General features: G+C 45.6%; 1 protein-coding gene and 1 long non-coding RNA gene across 2 annotated transcripts in view; one reads left to right on the forward strand and one right to left on the reverse strand.

Annotated features, from left to right (window-relative positions):
* Dna2 (DNA replication helicase/nuclease 2) overlaps positions 1 to 6,324 on the reverse strand; it is a 28,042-nt gene extending 21,718 nt beyond the window's left edge. Inside the window, exons 1-4 of the mRNA XM_070534281.1 lie at positions 6,168 to 6,324; positions 4,740 to 4,787; positions 2,598 to 3,205; positions 446 to 595 (exon numbers count right to left, since the gene is read on the reverse strand). Coding sequence (XP_070390382.1) covers positions 446 to 595; positions 2,598 to 3,205; positions 4,740 to 4,787; positions 6,168 to 6,215 — 854 coding nt within the window. The 5' untranslated portion in view covers positions 6,216 to 6,324. The remainder of the gene's footprint in view (positions 1 to 445; positions 596 to 2,597; positions 3,206 to 4,739; positions 4,788 to 6,167) is intronic.
* A 6,123-nt stretch (positions 6,325 to 12,447) lies between these two features.
* On the forward strand, positions 12,448 to 17,447 carry LOC139056235 (uncharacterized). The gene is made up of 4 exons (XR_011512230.1): positions 12,448 to 12,870; positions 12,940 to 13,108; positions 15,289 to 15,521; positions 17,310 to 17,447. It is a non-coding gene; the product is annotated as an uncharacterized lncRNA (long non-coding RNA).
* Positions 17,448 to 18,360: the final 913 nt, after the last annotated feature.

Below are 18,360 nucleotides of genomic sequence, written 5' to 3' on the forward strand. Positions count from 1 at the left end.
AATGTTCTGTAGGTCCGGTGCATAGGTAGTTGAAAAAACGAAGGAGCACACTTACGAAAATTGCATTTTTAATGTTGTAACGTTACGGCCGTGGCACGGCCGAAACGTTACAACATTAAACATGCAATTTTCGTAAGTGTGCTCCTTCGTTTATTCAACTATATATATATATATATTATAGGTAACTACAGGTATCCTTGTGGCCGAAAGTCTTAAAACCAGGGGTCCTTAAAAAGGAACTTGGCAACTCATATCTGACAACCTGCAAATTACAAGTGTGGAGGGAGCGATGTTTGCAATGCCAAGTCTGAACTGCAGTCTTCAGTTTCAGGTTACATGCCAAGGCATTGAGAATATTCTTTCTTTTTTTCGGAACCACTGGCTTCAGATCACAGCTACTTCAGATCATGAGGATACAAAAGACGTATTGTATGAATGGACCTACCAGGAACCTTTCAGGATGCATTCAAGCTCCTCTTGTGATGCAGTTTGGTGGACAGTAAGGTGAACACATCCTGGTGTAGCATAGCTTATGTCTCTTACAACAGCTTTCACACTTCGATACACTGGCACGGCACTGATGTCAAAGTCAAGGCTGCAAGGACAGTTACACGTGAATAAATGCATCCGAGTGATTGGAGCAAAGTTATGCTGTCCTGCTGAAAATCAATAACCCTTCAACAGAACTTATGCCACAAAAGATACGACCCACTGTCACATGCTTGGCAGTGGAAAACCATACCACAGCTACAGGTGAACAATTAGTGATGCAAAACTAGTATTATCGACAATTAGAGTCATTATCAAATTAGTGATAGCACAAAAACTATCAATACCACCATCGATAGCACACTATCAATATAGTGCACTATTGATATCGAGACTACTATCACGTACACTTTAGATTGTACTGTCGATAATGCTCTATTGATAACGGAAAATCACTCAAAGTAATGCACATAAACACTGCAACTTAAAGTAAGTGGCATTCCCTGTTACTATTTGCATGAACTGAGTGTTACTGCTGGTCAGTTTTCACAAAATTTCTGGCAATACCATTAGTCATGACTTGGAACCTATTGATAACACTGTCAATAGCGAACTGTCGTAATACAAACAATGGTACTACTATTGATAGGTTTTGTTACACTGTCTATAGTTTCATAGCGGAATATTGTAATACTAGCAATACTGCTATCTACTGTTTAAAAAAGCTTTCAATAGTCAATTTACTGATAGTTCCACATCACTGCGAACAACACAACCTATTTGATCTGTTTGTGCCATTGTGATCTGAATACAGGCAGAAGGAAAATAGTGCAGTAACATGCAGCTTAGTGTGGCTACTAACGTAACAACACACATGGCAGCCTGAAGTTATGTGCCAACACATACTGTCTATAGAGATACAATCAGAAAAATTTTTAATTAAATTCTGGGGTTTTTATGTGCCAAAACCCCAAATATGAGGCACGCTGTATTGGGAGACTCCAGATTAATTTTGTCCTTAACGTGCACCCAATGCATAGTACACAGGTGTTCTTGCATTTCACCCCCATTGAAAGGCAGCCAGGATTCAGTCCCGCGACCTCAGGCTTAGCTGCGCAACACCAAAGTCACTGCACCACCAAGGCGGGTGGCTATAATCATACAGGTTAGGAAATTAATGGGATGGCAACCACCACTTACAGATGACCGACTACCACAACTGCATGTATGTGAATTCCGAACATGAAGAAAACATTCCCTTAATGGGGGGGAAAAAAAAGAAAAAAGAAAATATGAGACAGCTGCAGCTCTTGTAGGAAAACACTGCTTAGAGCAAATAGCTACATAAACAGACAACAAATTGAAAGGTAGTTGTCTCCTCTCATATTCCCATTGTAATAATAATCGTAATTAAAATTATGCAGACCCAACACAAAGCTTGGAATCCATGTGAAATGAAGCTTTCGTGAAGCGGTTATTCAATTGCTATAAATTTAACCTTTTCATTCCTTTGTCTTTTGTCCAAAGGAAACTGGCACATACGCACGTGCTCTTGTGCACCTGTGCGACAATCATCTCAAAGAGCTAGTAGGTGCTGACACGATAGAAATGTACGTACAATTGTGGCCTAATGGTCAGGGCATCGTGCTTGTGTGCCGTGGGACCAAGGTTCAATCTTACCATAGGGCATGCCATCACATTTTTTTTTTAACTGTGAGCTATTTAGCTAGACGGCGGCAGCACCCAGTAGGTATGGTTAGGAAACCTTGGGAGGGTTGGCAAAGAAAGCTTTGCTCTAAAGAGAAAACAGATTCTGCTCCACACATCACAGTAGTGCTTTCTGCAGCCTATATGACTTTCTTGTCTGAGTGAGTAGTATGAATCATGGGAATGTACGGGGAATATCCAATCTGAGCACACAAGACGGCTTGCAGAAACAGAGTACTGCACAAATCGGAATTTAGAGGAGGTTTACAATTCATGCACTCAGCTCGCATTTCCCTCAAACAATATGGTTCCAAAATGCACAATCATTTGTCCTGAACCACGGTTTTCAACACTATGTTACTTTGTGCCTGCAAGCTCCCACACATCAAAGGTGTACTAACCTTTCATTTCCAAAATCAAAGTCATCATCTAGTCCCCAATCATCTACTGGATTATTTTCGCCACAAGCCAAGTTGACCTGTGCATTCTCATCACCAGTGCGAGTTTTTTCTGTAATCAGATCCTCTGAGCCACCTTGGCAAAATTGCTTCAGGGAAGCTTTCTCTTCAGGGATGTTTTCCTTTGTTGCTTGAAAGGAATGCAGAACGTTGGCACCAGCAACAATTTTTGAGTTCTGAACAAATGGGGAGCGCTTGAAGTCAACATTCACACACTGGTCGACTTCATCCTCATGTTTTCGTTTTGTTTGTAGCACTGTATCAGTTTTTGAAGATGCACTCCTCGACAATTGCTTGGCCGGTGAGCTCCTGAGCCTTAATGGCTTTGGCAATGTCCTTTCTATGAGAGTCTCTGTGCCCAACTGCTTGAGTGGGATTTTTACAGGTGGCCTGCCTATGGCAGTGCGCTTTGTCAGCACAGACTTGCACGCTTGCTGGCATTGTGTCGGAGGCACAACGTCGTCATCGCTCAAATCAATGACGTCCTGAGACAACGAAGGGGAACCTTTCTTCTCAGTGTTTGCTTCACCCAAAGTGGGCTCTTTCAAGCTCTAAAAAAGAATGTTTGAGAAATAAATAAGCGCTCATGCACTGCGATGCACTGTTAAAAACAATGCTACCCTCATAAACATGCAATGTTGCACATTTTATGCACACAAGAGGGCAGTGGTTGCTCTGGATATACTATTAATACTCCTCTACACTTGCAAAATCTAATGAATTCTGGAGTTTTATGTGCTCAAACCATGAGATTATTTATGAGGCACGCCATAGTGGAGCACTCTGGATTAATTTTTACCACCTGGGGTTCTTGAATGTTGACCGTACACAAGTGTTTTTGCATTTAGCCTCCACTGAAATGTCACCGTTGTGACTGGGATTTTATTTCATGCTTTCGGGCTTAGCAGCACAACACCAAAGCCACTACACCACCATGGCAGGTACACTTAGAGACAGAAGTGACAAAACTTCTCTACTACATGAAGACATGTTACACATTATTATGCTACAATGAGCTGAAGGAGCACAGCTATACCACTCTCAATACTACTATGCATTAAATATAGGTACAGCCTTCGTCAAAAGTATACAGGCTACGCTGCCTATAACTGCCATACTTACTACAGGCTATTTAAGCTCTCTAGGGAATGAAAAGACCTCTCATACTCAGCATCCATGAGTGTCAGCAGTGCAACAGGAACCACAACACACAGCCGAGCAACATACAGGGCATTTACACAAACCCAACAGAAATGAGTTTAGCTGGCTTGTGGGGCTGGAATATGCCTGTCGAGTTCATTTAACTGCTAGCCAGTCAGGCTGAATGAGCATCAAGTCGGGCTGAGTCAGGTGAACTGCATCAGGTAGATTGACCCAGCCCGACCTGTTTGTAGAACACGTGTAAACACGAGTGTCTCAGGCCACTCAGAGCTGATACCTGCACTCAACAACTGTGATGTCACAATTTATGTGTTGGCAGTGGAAACAGTATCAAAACAAGGCAAAGACAGACACTGTGCAGTGCAACCTTGTCGCAGTGATAAGATCCATGAAACAGAGCTATTTAAGACCGCTGTAGGAACCGGAAACCCAGTTCAAATGCAGTGATGTCTTAGCTTGACACTGTGTGCCGCCATTCCCTAGACAAGTCAGAAGCGAGTTCCTGCAATCGCGATCACGAAGGGCTCAGTCAGCCGAATTGCTGACTCGTCCCGTGCGTATCTGGTTCACATAAACATACTCGTTATGGTAAAGGCGTGAAGTAGCCTGTATACTTTTGACAAAAGCTGTACAAGTCGTCCTGTTGTTTTCTTCACTAATGCTGAATGACTTTGCCCATTAAAGCCTTTCTGCTTTGTAGCAAAAGCCGCAGAGCTTGAAGGTCCTTTTTCTTCTTTTTTTTTGCCAATGAAAATATAAACAAAATCTAATTTGTCTACTCTATAGACATAAAGCAAGAAGTTGAGACAAGGGGGATTGAAGTGTTTCAGTTTTCCTAAAGGCTAATATAGCCATAATGTAGTGAGATGGTTTCCGAAGAGCCTTACTGACAAACTTTATGCAACAACTAGAAACTATTTTTACCTTATTGAAATAGCCAGACAGCAGTCTTTGGCCTTTGGACAGCGATGTCTGAAATATATTTTAAAAAATAGTCAGCTCAAGCCAAGCCACAAAACAGGAAGGAAGGGATAAACATGAATATGAGCAGTGATCAGACATGTCAGGATTAGAATGATGTACAATGGTTTCAAGATGCAAGCAGTTCAGTTGGTGAACCATGGTGTATTCTAACTCACATACCTTGCTAATTCTCCCCTGCATATGCACCAGGATGGCAGATTATTTGGGTGTCTATATTGGGGGGCTTTTTCTCAGTACGCATTCCGATCAGAGAACACGGCATGTTGCAAGTTTTGTACAAGACTGGAATGTGTCTTTTAAAGGTACCCGAGTACTGCACATAATAACAAAAGTAGATACTGGAGTTTCACCATGCCGAGAACAAGACTTGATTATGAGGCACGGCATAGCGGGGGTCTCCACATTACTTTTGACCACGTATGGTTATTTGACGGGCACCGAAATCTAAGTGTAGGAGCGTTTCTGCATTCCACCGCCTTCGTAACGCGGCCACCGCAGTCATGATCACACCGTATACCTCGAGCAGAGCAGCCATGCGAACTTCGTAACAGCCAGATCACTTGTCAACATTATTTTACGTTATTCTGGCGCTCTTTCTTTAGCTTTTGTTCCCTCGTTTACCGAGTAGAAAGCTAGAGCGCAAAAACTCAAGTGAAATTCGCATTCTTCAATTCCTCACTCTCCCGTATGAACTTCAACCTATTCCATTTTACATGAAAATCGCACAGCAGATTGGGTGCCGCAATAGCACAATCACCCAAAATAGTTCACGCGTACAAACAGGGACAATAGTGCGAAACTTATATAAGAGACGTACCAGCCACAATCAACGTGTCAATTTGGTTTATCACTGGAAAACAACACATTTTGGGTGAAGCTGTCACTGTTACGATACTCCGGTGATTCTTATACCGTTAATTATGCAGCTATGTATCTTCCAAACGCAAACATAATTAAATAAATAAAATATTAACTTAAACGCAGGCAAGCAACTTTCAACGTGTCCCACGTCATATATTATTATAATTTTGAAGTAAAGCTCAAAATTGTCGTTGGCAGGGAACAAGAGCTGAATTTAATGAGATGGACAAGGCGCTCTTCGGGATCTTGCATAGCCGGAACGCCGGTAGTGGCTGTCGCGCAAGCACTCGTGCTAGAATTAACAAAACACTGCTTTCTTTCGGTTTAATGTGTTCAGTTAGCGTGTTACGTTGAGCGCCGCGAAAAGCAAACAACGGCCTCGATTAAACTAAAAATCGTCTTTGATTGCGCGCGAACTTGCATGCGGATTCGCAGATAAGGTTGAAAAGTTTCACAACAAGACAATGACATACAGTGACAGGAGCTGCATGAACTTAAAAACGTCACCTGTTTCTTCGTTTTCATGGTAGCTCCAGTATTACAAGGTCGCATCATCACGAATAAGTTCGCCAAGTCTTCGCGAACTTGCCATTTACCGCTGTTCAGACAAGCCCGCCAGCTCTGAGATGGCCGAGATGTACGGCGGTACGATCTCCCTGCTGCGGCGCTGCAGTCTCTGCTTATTTTCAGTTTCACTTTCGAGTCGCTCGACGTTCAGAACACAGCGACTACGACGCGTCACAGTCATAGCTCCTTTTTGAAACGAACGAGTTGTAGCGCGTTACAGGAAACGAGGACACAAGAAGCCACAAATACGCACACGCAACACTGTTAGTGCAGATTCTTTGTGGCTTCCCATGTCCTTGTTCCCTGGCAGCGCTACAACTTGCTCGTTTCAGGATGAACCAACAAGCCCACACCGCCACTCGTAGCTTTGCCCGCTTCTCGCACTTGTAGTACTCAAAAGCATGGCCTTGAAGATTGGCGTCCGTTATTAATCCGAAACGGCTTGTTCGCGTTTCCGGTGCGTTACTACCCCAAGGAGGTTACCACATATAGTGTACTTGATAAGGGGGAGTGGGTCCAGCGCTAAAAGGATATAACAAAATTTGCTAGAGTGGAAGGGGCGCTCTTCAAGTGAAAAAGCCCCTGAAACGGTTTTGGCGAATTTTGTAGACGCGTAGGGTACAGCTAAAGTTAATCATTCGCGACACAATTTGTGTGAACCGTCTCGTATTAAGAGAGTTACGGCCGATTACAAGTTACCCTCTTCCATAGCCACGCATTTTTAGAGCGCAGCTCTTTGGCGTCCGTTCCTGGGTTTCGCGTCGTCGTCGGCGTTGTCGTCGGCCTCGTAACCAGCTCCGCCCCCCTTTCATCCCCCCAGCGCTAGCAGCGACCGACTGATACCGCTGGATGCCGCTGACGCCGCTAGAGAGTCAAGATAACGTGACTGCATAGAACACCGTCGCCGCCATGCAGAAAGAGGAGGAAAGGGTCCCCCCCCCTGTTCTTGTGTGGCGGATAGGGTGCTCTTCAGTTGCCGAGGCGCCGGTTATTTCACGTAGGCCCCGGCACGTCGACGAATACGTGACCACCTTCCCACGGCTAGACCTGGTTCTTAGCGCTGCGGAAGCGAGGGTATCATATTGTTTGTGTCGGCATCGGCGGCGTTGTCCCTGAAACCAACTCCGCAGCTGGGGTTGACTCACTATCGGCGTCAGCGGCATCAGTCAGTCGCTGCTATCTCTTCCCTCCTCCCTTTATCGTGTTGTCCGCTTGCTGCGCGCGCTTCTGCCCCCATCGTTTGCCGCTGGGTGTACACGCCGCCCCCCTCCCCCCTCTTCCTGCGAGTCTCCGGTTGTCAAAGCGCCGGCTCGAACTTAATTCCTTTCTTCGCTCCTCCTCCAATGCAACCCCTGTGCGGTGGCAATCAAAGAGCCAGATCGGTGGCGGTGGATCTGTATATGTGCACCGCCCGAGCCGAAATTGCCGCTGCCGTTCGCCCTGTGCGGTGGCAATCAGAGAGCCAGATCGGTGGCGGCGGATCTGTATATGTGCACCGCCCGAGCCGAAATTGCCGCTGCCGTTCTCCACTGCGAAATTATCTGCCAGTTCTTTCTGAGCCATGAGCGAGACGACCGATGGAAGTCCTCCGTCTGCTGCTGCTGCTGCTGCTGCTGCTGCTGCTGCTAGACGAGCTGCCAGAGCAGAGGCCCAGCGCCGTCGCCGTCAGAATCCAGAGGTGCGTGCCGCCGAAGCAGAAGCTTACCGTCGCCGCCGTCGAGATGATCCAGGAGTACGCGTCGCCGAAGCAGAGGCTAAGCGCCGCCGCCGAGAAGACCCTGCCGTTCGCGCCGCCGAAGCGGAGGCTCATCGCCGCCGTCGAGAACAACCAGCAGTAAGCGAGGCTGAAGCAGAAGCTCATCGCCGCCGACGAGAAGACCCTGCAGTTCGCGCCGCCGAAGCGGAGGCTCATCGCCGCCGTCGAGAGCAACCAACAATAAGCGAGGCTGAAGCAGAAGCTCATCGCCGCCGCCGAGAACGTCTTTGAAATCAAGCATTGGTGTACCAAGTCGAACATATATCAGTCTATTTCTCCGACCACAAAGCTTCCTTCATGACTGTCAAGAACCGTTAGTGGAGTCTTTGTTAAAGGAATACGTGTGAAAAATTAAAAAAAAATTCTGTGATAGCGCATACATGTGTTGCTCGATTTCTTTGCCTCAATCTATCGAAAAGGTGAAACAGCTTATTTGCTGCGCTCAAATTTCGCATTTGGAAGTAACGTAATCGTCGGTAATCTTTTTTCCTCAACTCGTTCGCCGAGTGATGGCGATCTAAGCTCCGCCTTCATTGGCTTTGCGTCATGATAGCATGTCGTGTCGCCTACTTCCAGTTCTCTATGGAGCAACCGCGCGAAGCCTTTCCAACCTCTCCGCCAGCTGCCTGGCAGTCGACCCCAAGCGAGAGCGATCGAAGTAGTGTGTGTTGCGAGCATTCTGTCACAGCGCGGAACGTGTCTGGTATTCCGGTAACCACTGGCGAGCTGGGCGTTTCGACGGATGGGTGGAGGCATCAACTCAAGCTGATGAAGCAACTTTAGCGTAAACGTACGTGAGCGGCCTCATCGGTCTAGATCTGTCTGCACAGTCCAGCCACCTGTTGGCGCAGAACTTTAGTGAACTAGAAGGAGCACGTAGACCTTCTAGTGTTCCTTCTAGAAACACCCCCTTCTAGAACACCATAGCAGAGTTTAACCAGCCTAACAAAGAGCTAATATTGCTCTAACCAAGTGTAAAATATTTGAAACATTTACGAAAACAGCGTGTTAACGATAACGCTCCTCTGAAAAATTCACATCAGCAGCAAAGAAGAAATCGATTCGTTACTGCCATAGAGTTTCCTACTAAATTTTCCTAGGAAACTCTATGGTTACTGCCACTGTGTTTGGTTGAGCTCTGTGTCACCAGGTGGCTGCACCGTGCAGATCATTAACATTTGCGCTTCTGCTCATCCCGTGAAACGGCACGGTCAAGCGGCCAGGTGCTGTCCCCTCGCTTGCATTTACCCGAATACCAGACTCGCGAAACGCTATTGTGGTGTAAAGTGGCCTTCGCAAACGCGCAAATCCTGGCGCCGATCGGATACCGGTAGTTCGATGCGTTGCAGCCACTCCACTCGTTTGCTGCCTTGCAGAGGGTCACGACGTCGCAGCTTGAATATTGCCAGTCGCTACTTTTGCAGCCCACAACGCAACAAAGGCGAATCATGGTGCTCGCGACTAGACAGCCCGACACTGACCGCGCAGCTCTCGTCAAGACGGAGCACGTTGTAACACAAGCAGGCGACACTTGCTGTACGCCAGACGTGCTTAAGTGTACTGAGAAATCGTTCTTCTGCATTCTCTTTCTGCTATTTTCTTTTTATAGGAACAAATTAACTAGCATTCACTGTTACGAACATTTGTTCACCATAAAGTTGGAAAAATTATCGATAACGTGCTCTGCGCAGCCAATCGGATTGCTCGCCCAACTGACGTCATTAGGACTATTTACGTCAAATGGGTAGAAGCGGCTGAAAATTCAGCCGAACAGTGTGCTGCAATCGGCAGCAATGTACCTTTTTAAAACCTCATAATAAATTACACGCTTTACGCGGAGCACTTAGATGCGTCAATTAGCGACCAGAAGGACCTACTCTAACGACTCAGTACGCTTGTACAAAATCATCAAAATCGTTTCAGGGTCCCTTGAAGCCAGCGCCGCCATGTTTAGGTGGCCAGAAATCCGGGCAGCCGCCGGATTCTGTGCAACGACTGCAGGGCGCGGTGATGCTTGTCGCGTTGGAGACACTATCGCCGCTGCATGGAGCTTTGGCGGACGTTCCACTCTTCTGCATCAATTTTTGATACTCGGTGGCGGAAACACTGAATCTATTCCCCACCGATCTGTAGCAAATAAAAATATTTAATGGTAGTCATGGTAATTTAGAGTGATGGTAGTAACGGGAGTAATGGTAATTCTGACAGCACGCCGCCGCCCGAATGGTGCGGCACAACACTGAAATCACTTGACAGGCTGATTATTTTATATACGAAAGGCTAGAGACGTCACTGCCCACGTCAGAAACTGCCGTCGCCGCGGCAGCTTGCTCGAATAGAACCCCAGAATAGAATCCCAGGCTTCATTCTCGACGCGCATGGCGGCTGCACGGCCGCCATTATCCCCCATGTTGACCTTCCGATTGGCTGTCGAAAGGTCACATATTTAAAATTTTGTGCTGGAGAGCGGATGTATTGCAAAATGCAAGGTTGCGTTTTCATTAAGATGAGGAAACGTGACGTGAGCTGCAAATTTTACGGACTAATAATTTTTTTCCCGGTTCTTGGAAGCTATATTGCGACGTTAGCGCTTCTAAAATAAAGTGAATTAACCATAGCACGCCGAAAGCCCATGATGCAATGCATCTGCAATTTCGCGAATATGTGGTGGCGGTCCAAAGTGGCCGCCATGTGCCGGGTTTTTCATTGGCAGGAGAAATATCATGTGAGGAGCGTCACAGAAAGGGCAATCGTTGCGTAAACATCGATTTGACGTTGGGTGACGTTGCTTTGGGCCTCCGTTGCAGAAATTTTTCCGCCGTAATTATCGGTGCGTCGAGCGGGAGACGAGCCGCGCGAATTATATGCTAATGAGTGGCCAACTATGCAATGGCGGCCGAGAGGCATGGGCATCGCCGCGTTTTCCCCATCGTGGGGCCACAAGTATCTCTTGTTCACAACGCGTGCTCATAGCATTTGCATCGTTCTCGGGTGGTGTTGGCATTTATGTTTTGGGCCATCATATTTATAAAGAAAAACGCATTTATTTGAAATAATATTGGTTGAACATATGACAAACCTTTTGCGACATTTTGTACTTTTCTCTGCTGCGCTGTTATTGTAATCAATGTTACTGACTTTTCAAGTCATCCAAGGTTGTGACACGGGCGGATATTTAATTTATACAGAAGGAATGTTGGCAAAGCGGCGTTTTCTCACGCGGTGCGTGTAAGCAGTTAACGTGAACATGCAGTTGGCAGCGCCGGCGCGTGCGTCGACAAGCGGACGCTTCTGGCGCACGCAACGCTGTCGCCGTCGGTGATATTCGGCCGCTTCTCAGCCAGCCGAGTCGGGCTCAGTCATACCCCTGTCAAGCGGGACCTTGAGTGACACTTTAGGCTACGCGGTGCTAAACGGTAAAACAGAGCGCACTCGCGCTAAAGAAATGGCGACAGACTAAAATCATGTCTTTTGAAGTTGTAGATTGAAATAATAAAAAGAAACCTTCTAAGAAGCGATTGCTTTAGTTGTGTTATAAATAAAAAACAATCTTAATCTATATTTAATCAACAAAAGCGGAAATATTTTTATCACAAGAGCCTTACAAGTCAAGGCCGGTCAAGACGAATGCCTAGCCAATCCAGAACAAGATGGTGGCGTCACAGAGTTTCTTACGTGCGACGAGGCGGCATTTGATCCTGCTAGAACAGAATATCAGCGAGTTCTGGCTATTTTGTTAAAAGCTGTTCAACAGCTAGAAAAGGAACTTCTGTGTCCTTTTCTATGTATTACATTTATATCGTTGAAACCACTGGCGGCGAGGCTACGCACATAGAGAAAGAAAAAAAAGTTACGCACTCGACCAGCAAAGTGCGTTCCGTGAACGCACTACAACCGGAGTGCACTCTTCTGCGAGTTCACTCAGCGTGTGAGATTTATACCCCTGTCAAGCGGGCAAGTTAAGTGCACTTACTGGGAGTGCACTTCGGGACCTTGAGTCACACTTTAGGCAACGCGCTTCTTAGCGGGAAAAGAGAGTGCACTCCCAGTAAAAAAAAAAAAAAAAGAGAAGAATGGTGACAGACTAAGAGCGCGTTTTTAAAGATGTAAGTTAACAAGAGAAAGCTGTTAAAAAGCGATTGTTTTAAGTAGAATTATATATAAAAACAAACTTCATCTATTTGTCTCAACAAAAAACGAAGACGTTTTTATTATAAATCTGTTGCACGTCAATGCTGCCCAAGACGAATGCCTAGCAAATCCAAAACAACATGGCGGCGTGCGGCGAGGCGACAGTTGATCCTGCTAGAACAGAATATGAGCGAGTATATATGGGCGAAGACGGCGAGTTCGATATTTAGCTACACTGCAAAATGCCACCCGCACGGCTCAAAGCACGACCGGCATGGTCAGCACGCTTTCACACCAAAATAAACAGAAGCGTATCCCCGCAGGCCGGCTGTACCCGGTTTAGAGGAAAACCGGATGTGACGTGAGCCAGTGCCGTACTCCCTGCCCCCAGATAGGTACTTGTACGCCTAGGGAAAGACGCTGCTAGGTGCTGCTGCTAAATCCCTGTGGTTTCTGCCGGCTCACGTAGGTTCGTTCGCGTGGTCTTGTTACGCCTCGCTGGATCGTGTTCAGTCATGCCGTCCTTGCGCGGCGTCATTGTCGGCGAGTCAGGTTAAATTCTTTAATAGGTCGCGCCTGCGCCTAATTGAGTCTATTAAAGACTGCACATTCAGTTTTGCTGGCTACAATTCAGTGTGGCTGGTGTGGGCTGTCTCCACGATGCGCTTCGAGCGTGTCGATTTCGCCGTTCTTTATGTTGGCGGAAATGACCGTAAAAGCAACATGGATCTACAAGAAATATGCAGCAACATCAAGGTAAGTCTACTGAAATCACAAAATTTAAAACAATAAGCGCTAATAGTTGTGTTTTCTTTTAAATTTTAGGCCTTGATTGTTCAGCGAGACGGCGCCCGTCGTGCTGGTTTTCAAGGTGCTCTCTCGCTGGCTAGAAGATGCTGATGCGGAACAGAAAATGCAAAAACGTCGCTTGCTCAACCGCAAATTGACGGCTACGCTGAAGCGCATGCCGTGTCTGCGGAATTTGAACCCCGAGGTATGGACCCCTTTTTTCCAGCGGCATGCCGTTACATACCGTCAGGAACACGCTTGGCTTATTTCTGACTCGGTAAAAAAATGTTTCACTTTTTCTCGCTGCTCGCTGCTGAAGAAATGCGGACCGTTTGTCGTAGTTGTCTCCATTACAGGGTGGCATTACTGCGGTGAACAAAGCAAGTGTTGCCGTACATACTGTGCGCACTTCACCCTTTGTTGGGCGGTCGGAAAATATTGGTCCCACTATTCAGGGCAACTTCGCTACTCTGTAGCGGTGAAGTGTAATTTCTACCAGTGAACGTTCCTGTGTAGACATGTTTCTGAATCACGTTAAGCAAATTTTTTCGTCAATTTCTTTGTCAAACACGCGATAGAGCGGTTGCGCAGATTGTTAACTTCCCTTTCTACAATGTTTGGTTTATTCTGTCGCCGTCCTTCAAACCACCACAGCGGCAAATGGACTCTTTTGATCGAAATTCCGCGTTTTCATAATAGCTGAATTTTGGTGCGGTTAGGTGTCTAAATTTCTCGTGCCCACAGCTACCAGAACAGGTGATCAAATTATTAGCATCGCGAATAAATCGCATTCCTACATATGCAAGCTGCTACATATTTTTGATTGATTGATTGAATAACTTTAATGAGCGGTTCTTAAAACGAAACCCTCTTTGCCTCTTCCTTGCTCAGTGGGTGGTGGCTGCTGCAGTCCTGCCAATATTGGTCACTGTGTATGGCACTGGATATGTGCTGCTTGGCATGTGTCTAAATGGCAACTTGGATTACCTGTTAAGTGCAGCTCAACATGTACCACTGGGTAGACACGTAGAACAAGAGGCAAGAAATTAAGTATACAACAGGAAATTTAAGAAGTCAGCCACAGAGAAGTCGGAAAGTCAGCATCGAAAGCAACCGAGTATGGACAAAAATGAACTAAACGAGACCAGGACATGCATTGTGTGCAGAGTTATAGAAGTGAACGAGTGGTTGCATTTTACTGAACATTACAAAGGCTTCACTTATAACCAATTTTCACATATGCAAGGAATCTGCTAACTTTTCTGTGCAAAACTCTACCGGAAAGGATATATTGCATCCATCGGTGTTAATATATTTCTTAGCATATTTTCTCTTTTTCAGCCAACATACACATCCCCGTTAAATCAAATAGATCACTGTAGATGGCTGCCACAAGCATATTACAAGAACTGTGAATTGGAAGCTGTTGGCTACCTGTGGCACGAAGTCATGCAAGGGTACATGTAGTCTGTGTGTGCACATTGACTTCATGTTTTACTCATTTGACTGGCTCCTATTGCACTCCGGCTGAATAGCAATAACACACAGGCCACTTTACGCTCGAGCTACTCGAAAGCCTGCGAAAGCTGCAGGTACATTCATAAAAGTTCATAAGTAGATGGCATTAGTGAAAAAAATTAAAACCTTTTCTGGCACAGCCGTGCGTTGTCGGAAGTGTCTCAATGCATTGCAGTGATTAAACAGGCACATATTGGCTGTACCACTTAGATTTCAGCGTGCACGCGTTGGCTGGATAAAAAATTCTACCATATTTTAACTCCAAACATTAGCTCACGGGTGGAAAGCGGTTTCTGTCGTAAATAGATGTGGCTTGCACACAAGGTATGCTGCATGAACAGAAGGTGCTGCAGCCACATAACCTGACCTTTGATCTTCATTATGCTCACAGATTGAAGGGATGGAACTAAGAGTGTGTCTTTTAAATGCTTGATTTCAGCCAGTTAAATTTGCCAACACGGGGTATTCAAACCACTGGCGTCCATCTGCTGTTGGGCTGGATTCTCAATTTAGTGAGAATACTAACTACTGCGTTCATTGGTGCTGACAGATATCAAGTCAGTTGTAGCTCGGCATTTACTGTATTCCGTTTGTCACCAAAATGCTAGAGAACCACTCGAGATCCTTCGATGTCAGCATCCTCATAATCAGTGGGCACCCCATAAGAAAAATAGGTCAATTTTGGATGGTATCCTTGCAAGTGTGAGAAGGCTAGGCCACAGAAACTCTCGTTTCTGATTTGTGCACTATTCAGCCACGTTAAAATGTGAGGAGCCTAGACATCTAAAAGACGAGGAGCAAGCAAATTGAATGTAGCTACCAAGCAAAAAATGTGGAAGCGTAAGCTGTTGATTTTTTACTCTAAAGGCACGTTCACACTGAAGACGGAGCGGCTAAACCGGGCAAAGCTCTTGGCCAGGCGGATAAAAGCAGGCGCTAAACGAGGCAGCAAGCCCGATCGCTCGCGGACCACTTTTTTTCCTGCCCGCCAGAGCTGTCCGCTTTGCTGCAGCCAATTGGAACACCAGACGACGCTGGCGTGTGCGCGACAAGGATGGACGACCGGTGCCACGAGACGGCGACAAGTGCACCACAAAAACGTAAGATACTCCGCCTCTGCGGTGCGGGCAGCCAGGCAAGCTGTCCAGTATACACGGTGTTTCAGCTAACTTGTGCCGAGGCTTTAAAAGAGAAAGACCGAAAGAAACTAGGCCTGCAGTACTCAGATGCAATCAATTCAGTAAACTACCCTTTTGAGCAACTTTAGTACTTACGGCTCATTGAGAGACATCTGCTTTATTTTTTCAAGACAAAAGAAAGTGCACAAAATCGAAAAAAAGTACCATGCAACTATGCACTTTTTAGCAGTGATGAACAATGCGGCATGCAGACAGGATGTAAAAAAATATGCAGTTCCGACACACTGTGAAAATTATGTAAGCAGCTTTCTTTGCTGCTTGTTCGTTGATGGCATTTGGCAGTGATGTGTTAAATGTTACCTTGCATGCACCACTTGTGTTTGTAGTACACAGAGCTCACAGACAGACGTGCGCTCCGATGCTCAAGGTGGTGTTGTGCACCATCCATATCCTGTGAGAGTAGTGGCACTGTCATTCCCTCACATGGCGCATCGCATGGCAGGTGAGGTAGAGAAATCCGTTTATTGAATCCTTAGGAGAAATAGTTGCTGCCACGTCCTGTGCCCGACAGAGCAGTGCCTGCTGGCCACCCAGGCTTCTGTCACGCAGCATGGCCTCCCAGTGTTGCAGTGTAGGGACATTGAAGTTTTGATGCTGGACCACCACTTGCATACTGTCGTTTTGACGGCGTGGTGCTGTATTGCAGTTTTGCATCTGCACATCCTGTGTCAATTGTTGGCATGGACACACTTGCCGTGTTTATTTTTTCAGAAATAGCATAAACATGCCATACCACACCTTGAACTATCATTATATTTTTAGTTTGCCCACAACTGTCACCATGTCTAGTTGTAGTGTTTTTCTTTTAAAGAGACTCCATACGAAAGATGCTTTCTGATGGCATCTTTACCTTCTCGTGTGATCATTCAGCAAGCACAAAGTACTGCAGCTTCTGGAATGCTTTTGTCTATTCCTTCCAGGCACACTACTCTCAATCTATCATTAGCGCTGAAATAGAATACCACCTGCTTCTCAAAGCAGCTTCAATATAGATTCTAATCAGAATAGGCAGACTTGTGGCAGTATACAACTTTCTATAGCCATAAAAGGCAAGCTAGCATAGTGGGGCATCTCAATGCTCGTAAAAGCATTCAACTGCATGTATCTCCAAATAACTAAGCTCAAGCAGACACTGTCAAAATCTTTGCTTGTCACGGTGAGTTGGTGCGGGAACTTGAAGGTGTCTCTTTTCCTTCATTTTTGTGTCTCTTATGTTTTTGCTAAGGCTCTTGCCACAGCAAAGTTGCTCTTGTGGTATTTTAGAAGGGTAATTTACTAATCACCTAGGCGATGTCATTTCCTACATTTGGTTGCACCGTGTGCATCAGTGCAATAAAATGGGTCAAACGGCTTAATACGAGATGTTGCCAGGCCTTTTTGGCACGACACTTGTGGATAACATTTTGGTGTGGCTTGGGCGAGACCGAAAGAGAGAAATTTACACATACGAGCACAAAGGCCAGGCACTGTTCCCTTGTGGCCTGCACAACCACTAGAATAGCAGCTAGTCTTATCAATTCATACTGAGTATCACAAAGTGGAACATTGCAAGAACTGTAGCTTGGTTGAGACAAGGCACTTACAGCTGCAGCTGAAACATGTGGTGTGATCAACATGTACAAGGTTACAATACTCTTCACCCTTTTTGTATTTAAGACTTTTTAAACTTTGCCCGCAATTTGATTACAGCTTGCCAGAGTTCCTTGGAAAATCCTCCCATGCACCTGCAATGTACATTGGCCCCCCCCCCCCCCCCCCCCCCTCCTCGATGTGGAATGCAAGATGGCAGCAGCAGCTGTGGAACAGTTGAAGAGGCGAAGAAAGGTCCACATTATAATAGGTTGTATGTAAATAAAACTGATCGAACACAACCGATTCGGCTTCCACTTTTGTCAAGACAATTGTCAGCAAACAAATGGAGTAATTTCAGTAGGGCGATACTAATAGTGCATAGAAATTCTTGGAATCCTCGTCAGCTTTCTTGCTGTTAACAGGCTGTGTTGGTGAGGTGGTTTAGGCAGGGAATGCCAATTCATGAGGGATGGTCATGGCCACCATGTTCAATGTATGTGCAGCATCAATCAGTTCTCTAGACCGAGTGCACTAATGTCATGGCAGGCCAGCACTTCGTCGCATGATATATTTTCAAACCTCGCATGCTTTCTTTGGGGCTCTGAGAAAATTAATGAAGCGTGAAACTAAAATCGGCATGTTGCAGTTTTCAATACAACCATCACTGCATTTGTCCATTCAAATTGTCCAACAAATTTTATTGTACCAAATGCATACAGAATTGTGGAATATCCGAAGTACATTTTGCTTGTTTTGGTCAAGCAGCTGGCAGAACAAAACCACGAAGTTCCAAAGCAGGAAGGTAACACTTCTTTTGAAGTACACAACGAGTGCAAAACTTGCCGCCAATTAAAAAAAGAAGGGAGCTGCTACACACCATTTCTTGGTTCTTTGACCATTTATTTTTTTCTTTTGTGGCTGATGTTTAAAAATCCTTGCTATAGCAAATGCAAAGACATCAAAAATCAACGCACGGCAGATATTGGTACTATGGTGTAAAGTAATGAAGATATAATTTTGCATGCACATTATTTTGTCTGAAATAGAGGGATATAGCACAAACGTTGCTCTTCAATCCCAATAAAATATAAGGAACTCGTGGGCTACAAGAGGGCTACGGATGATTGTTGAGGGCCTCGGATTCTGTAATGTGCAGCTATACTTAAGT

The sequence above is a fragment of the Dermacentor albipictus genome, chromosome 2, assembly GCF_038994185.2.
Source record: "Dermacentor albipictus isolate Rhodes 1998 colony chromosome 2, USDA_Dalb.pri_finalv2, whole genome shotgun sequence".
NCBI lineage: Eukaryota > Metazoa > Arthropoda > Arachnida > Ixodida > Ixodidae > Dermacentor > Dermacentor albipictus.